This window comes from Grammomys surdaster, unplaced genomic scaffold (assembly GCF_004785775.1).
Source record: "Grammomys surdaster isolate TR1022 unplaced genomic scaffold, NIH_TR_1.0 166, whole genome shotgun sequence".
NCBI classification, from domain to species: domain Eukaryota; kingdom Metazoa; phylum Chordata; class Mammalia; order Rodentia; family Muridae; genus Grammomys; species Grammomys surdaster.
Window position 1 is genome coordinate 2,011,934 of NW_021604614.1, and position 5,612 is coordinate 2,017,545.

Below are 5,612 nucleotides of genomic sequence, written 5' to 3' on the forward strand. Positions count from 1 at the left end.
TCCCCCAGTGAGGGGCTGGGGGCGTGGCTCAGTGGTAGAGCCCCTGCTTAGTAGGCACAGAGCCTTGAGTTCCAACTAATACATTCTCTCCCACCCCCCTCAAGTTAAAAAGCACCATTCATCCTCCCACTGGCACAATGCCTTACATTCTCTGAGTTTTTATTAACCGGACCCCTTCCTTTCAGTCTGCCCTGCCTAGTGGGGCAGGACCCGTCTCACCTGATATCTCCATGAAGTCATCCAGGCTGGGCTGCAGCGGCGTCAGGTCTGGCTGGATCATGTCAGCATTGCCAACATAAGCTGGAGGGACAATGCTGAGGTTGGAAGCTGCAGGCTGGGGAGACATCTCAGCCCTCTTCCCCCTTGCTCCCCCCCATTAACTCCTCACTGTCTTCTGGGGGCAGTTGTAGGGACGAGGGGCTGGGCTGTGTCATGGTGAAGAGTGTGTCGGAGATATCGGACAAGAAGCAGTCCAGGTCGAGAAGCTGCCGGCCCCCAGGCTCCTCCTCGGAGCCCGCAAGCAGCACAGGCACCACGCTGGAGAAGAGCTGTTCGCACCATCGCTCTGGTGGCGGCCACCCACCTTCCACCTGGCAGAATATAGAGGTCACTGCCCTGGTCTCCCATGTTACCCCTTGCCTGGGGATGAAGTAGTTCCCCACCCCTGCTTAGAAAGCTTCTCTAACGACACCACCTCACTTTCCCCAGAGAGTCTGGTTTTCTGTCTAGAAGGCCAAGGTCATCCTATTGGCCTCTAACTACTCCCTATATGAATGAAATCAGAGGAGGACGCCAATAGCATTCCTGTTCTCTGTGCTATAGTCTGGCGCTTTTTTTCCCCTTGATAAAGAGTTTCACTATATAGCCTTGCTGGTCAGGAACTCATTATGTAGACCAGGCTGACCAGGCTGGCTTCAACTCACAAAGACCCAGGTGCCTCTGCCTTCCAAGTTTTAGTATTAAAATCATGCACCAGTCCAGGCAATGGTGGCGGTGGTGGTGGTGGCGGTGGTGGTGGCAGCGGTGGCGGCAGCCTGAGCATGCACACTTTAATCCTAGCACTTAGGAGGCAGAAGCAGGCAGATCTCTCAGTTTGAGGTTAGCCTTGTCTACAGAGCGAGTTCCAGGATAGCCAGGGCTACACAAGGCTCAGGAAAAAAAAAATCATCATCACATCTTGCTGGCTTTAATTTTTTGAGGTAGGGTTTCACGTAGCCCAGGTTAGCCTGGACTCTCTGTGGAGTAGAGGATACCCGTGATCTTACTACCTCTACCTCCTTAGTGGTAGCACTGTTGATATGCACCATGAAGCCAAGGTTTTAGTTTGGCTCAAGACAGGGTCCTCAAGCTAGCCTCAAACTTCCTGAGCTGACTTTGAATCTGAAATCCTCTGGCCTCAGCAGATGCCCGGCTTTCTCTCTGAGCTCTTCTGAGATGTCTATCCCCTGGACCCTTTCCCCCTAGGCCTTCCACTGCCTGCTTGCTCTTCTTAAGACAGAGGTCGGGCTGGAGAGATGGCTCAGCGGTTAAGAGCACTGACTGCTCTTCCAGAGGTCATAAGTTCAAGTCCCAGCACAGACATGGTGGCTCACATCCATCTGTAATGGTTGATAACCTCTTCTGGTATGTCTGAAGACAGTGACAGTGTATACACATATATAAAACGGATAAATCTTTAAAAAAAAAAAAAAAAGACCGGCTGGGCGGTGGTGGCGCACGCCTTTAATCCCAGCACTTGGGAGGTAGAGGAAGGCGGATTTCTGAGTTCGAGGCCAGCCTGGTCTACAGAGTGAGTTCCAGGACAGCCAGGGCTACACAGAGAAACCCTGTCTCGAAAAACCAAACCAAACCAAACCAAAACCAAAACAAAAACAAACAAAAAGACACAGAGTTCTCTGCAGCTCACACTGGCGTTGGAGTCATTATTCAACACAGGCTGGCCTGGAACTCACTGTCATCCTGCTGCCTCACAACTGGATCTTCTCCAGAAGAGAAAGTTGCAGTGATCACCCACTTAGAGACCACTCCCCTTTTTCTCACACCCCAGTCAGCTCGCCCAGACCCCGCCCTCGGTCAGCCATTTTCCAGTCTCCAGTTTCCACCTTCCTAGGTGCCCTTCCCTGCTAGACTTACTGAACACTCACCTGCTTGGGAGTCAGGAAATCTCCTTCCCTGCTGGACTTACGGAGCTATGGAGACACAAAGTTAAACACTGGATCCTCTGTCCCCAGAGTCATACCCCACCTCCACCCACATCCATTGGCGCTCTTATTTTCCCAGGCTCCGCCCCTTTCCACCACCCAGGGAGAGCAGGGGTGGGGGGACTGTTGGGGAAACCCTGTGGAGCTACTAGGCTGGGACTGATGGGGGTGGGTATGGGTTAGGGTGGGGTCGTACGATCCCCTCCAGGGCTCTTAAGCCCCAAGGTGAACTGACCCGCTTCTTGTAGTAGATTCTCCACTTGTGGTATTCGCGCATCACCACCTCGATGCGCCGCTTCCAGTAATTCCCCTCCAGGACGACAGCCTGGGGAAGGGCAGGTGTCAGGGCTCAGTGGTCGATCTCCCCAGACTCTGTCTCACACCCAATCCCCACCGCGCGAGGAAACCTCTGGGTGGCTAAGCAGATGCGTGGGCAGCCCATTCTCCAGCTACCTGAGGTTTCCGGTGCTCATCGGCTTCAGAGCCCTGCAGAGGGGTCACGAAGCCACACACTGGGCTCTTCCTCCGTTGCACATCTGAGGAAAGAAGGCCAGGTCAGAGGCACCCAGACCTCTCATCCTCCACCCAGCGAGAGTGGAAGTCCAGTGCCACACTTTATAATCCAGCCTGACCATTATCTGTTTTTCAGACATTGGTCCTTTGATGTTCTCCAAGTCATTAGGTAGCATTTTATGCAGTGATGGTGAAGGAACTCAGGGCTCCTGCATGCTAGAAACACTACCCACTGAGCCACCTTTCCCTTTCCTCCCTGCCTCCTATCTCTCCCTACACGCTCTACTACTGAGTCGCACCTCAATCTCTCTCTCACTGAGACTCCACTCAGGCATGCTACCGCTGAGCCACACCTCCGCCCTCAATAAATGGTTCTGAGGATGAGGGGATACACCACCAAGCCTTGTGTAAATTATTTTTTTATTTTTATTTATTTAATGTATGAGTGTTCTGCTGTTCGGCTGCATATACATCTACAGGCCAGAAGAGGGCAGAAGATCCCCTTATAGATGGTTGTGAGCCAACCATGTGGGTGCTGGGAATTGAACTCAGGACCTCTGGAAGAGCAGCCAGTGCTCTTAACCACTGAGCCGTCTCAACCCTCCTGCCTTGCTTTAGCTCCAGGGTCTTTTCTGATCCCCACAATTTTCCTCTTCCTTTTGTCACTCTAAGAAACGGACACCCTAGTCTCATGTTTCGGTTCTACAGGCATCATATGTGCCCACCCCTCTCCCGCATTGTCAGCGCTGGAAACTCAGGACCTCCCCAGAAGGCCCAACTCCATCCCTCCACCCCTTCCCTCTACAGCAGCCACCTCCCCCACAAGCCCCAGGAGCTCTCCTTGATCTACCTCCGGACAGCTCTGTGCTGCTCCCTGAATTGCAAGTATTCCGAAACTTGCAAAGCTTCTTCCTAGCTCTCAGCGTTCCAAGTCCAACCACGTCAATTCAACAGGATCCGTGACAGGTCGTCCACTGTCCCCTCCTCTCCATCCTTCCGCTTATCCCCTAGCTGAGTCATTCCTTGCATGGACCTCCCTGACTCAAGCCTGAACATACCCAGCAGTTCACCACTGCTGCTGCTCCCTACAGCCTCCAGGGTCGGGAGCACACCCCTCAGACTCAGTTTGGTTTCCAAATTCCTCCTCACCTGGCTGCCCCTGCTTCCTATCTCCGCCATGTGTCTCATCCTGAAGCCATAGCCTACATTCTATTTGTTTGGTTTCTAAAACTGGTCCTACTATCGTCCTAGATGGCCTCGAACTTGTGATCCTCCTGCCTTAGCTTCTGAGTGCTACTTAGGCTTGAGCAGTGCCCACTAGGCTCTTCTCTAGCCTTATTCTACAGAAAACACCTATTCTTACTGTGATTTCATCCCGTGCTACACACTGTGAGTTATTTTTCTTCAGAGGTTATTGATTCAACAGGTCTTCCTCACAGACAGTGCTGAGAGCTATGTAGCTCAGTGGTAGAGAGAGCCCCTGCCTAGAATCCCCCAGTGAGGGGCTGGGGGCGTGGCTCAGTGGTATAGAGTATGGCTAGTGTATGTGAGGCTCTGGATTTCAACTTCAGTATCACAAAGAGAGATAAAGAGGGAGGGAGGAAAGAGAAGAGAAGAGGAGGTAGAGGAAGGGGGTAGGTAGGGAAAGAGATAGAGGAGGGTGAGGACTAGAAACTCCGTGCCAATGAGAAGGCACATGCCTACACCTTCAGCACTTGGGAAATGGAGGCAGGAAGGTCAAAATGTGGCACTGAGTTTAGGTTAGTCTGGGCTACAAAAGATCCAACAAAGAAGATGGGGAGGTGGAGGGGAAGAAGAGAAGACAAAGGGCTGGACCTCTGGGTGTATCGATCAGCAGGGTCCTAGAGCAGGGAAGGTTCCAGAGCACTCCCTCCTAACTTTACAAATGAGGCATGAAGACTAGGGAAGACTAAACATATCCAGGAACGACTGGGCCATGTCTGTCTCTCCCCCCTCCCCCTAGCTCAGGGACCCTGTGCTCTGCACAGACGGCTGTGACAGGTTTTATTTAACACCGATTATATCCTCTGTGCATTTGCTCTGCCATCGCGCCTTGCGCCCAGTCCCTCACTGGGGAGATTCCAGGTTGGCGCTCCTTCCTTCACCATTCACTACCTAACCCTTGCACCTTTGCAGGGCCCAATGCTGGGGTGAGAGGCCCGGGGGTAAATCGGGGCTGCTCAGAGTAGAAGAGATAAGGAAAACAAATATGGACAAACATAGATAAAGCCAAGTGGAAAGTCCCTCCTGCCCTGGGAGAGGTGCAAAGTGCCTTGGCAGCTCTGAGGAGAAACCAAGAGGCTTTGAGAGTGAGGGAGGAGAGGGGAGCGGACAGGGAAGGACGCAGCTGGCCAGGATGAATTTAGGGAACTGCAGCGGGGCAGTAGCGCCCCCTGCTGGGTGACATGAGGATGACACTTTCTGCTGGGGGGGCGGAACGGAATCTAGAGCTAGCACTGGGCTACAGCCATGGCTTCACCGTTATTACGGAGAGTTAAAATGTTACGACATTCATTTATTTTATGTGGGAGGGAAGAAGAACACACGTATGCCATGGTGCACATGTGGAGGTCGGAAAAGAACTTCCTGGAGTTGGTTCTGTCCTTCCATCTTCACATCAGTCCAGTGAACCAAATTCAGGTCGTCAGTCTCAGTGGAAAACGCCTTCGTCCACCAAGCCATCTTGTGTGTGTGTGTCTGTGTGTGTATGTGTGTGTCTGTGTGTGTCTGTGTGTGTGTGTCTGTGTGTGTGTCTGTGTGTCTGTGTGTGTGTGTGTCTGTGTGTGTGTCTGTGTGTCTGTGTGTGTGTGTGTGTGTCTGTGTGTGTGTCTGTGTGTGTGTGTCTATGTGTGAGTCTGTGTGTGTGTCTGTGTGTGT

General features: G+C 52.5%; 1 protein-coding gene across 2 annotated transcripts in view; it reads right to left on the reverse strand.

The window, feature by feature from the left end:
* Mlxipl (MLX interacting protein like) overlaps positions 1–5,612 on the reverse strand; it is a 31,247-nt gene that overhangs the window by 13,151 nt on the left and 12,484 nt on the right. For both annotated transcript variants that reach the window (XM_028766057.1, XM_028766056.1), the window contains exons 3-7: positions 2,655–2,737; positions 2,437–2,526; positions 2,145–2,189; positions 389–590; positions 220–300 (exon numbers count right to left, since the gene is read on the reverse strand). In XM_028766057.1, the coding sequence (XP_028621890.1) occupies positions 220–300; positions 389–590; positions 2,145–2,189; positions 2,437–2,526; positions 2,655–2,737 (501 nt within the window). The remainder of the gene's footprint in view (positions 1–219; positions 301–388; positions 591–2,144; positions 2,190–2,436; positions 2,527–2,654; positions 2,738–5,612) is intronic.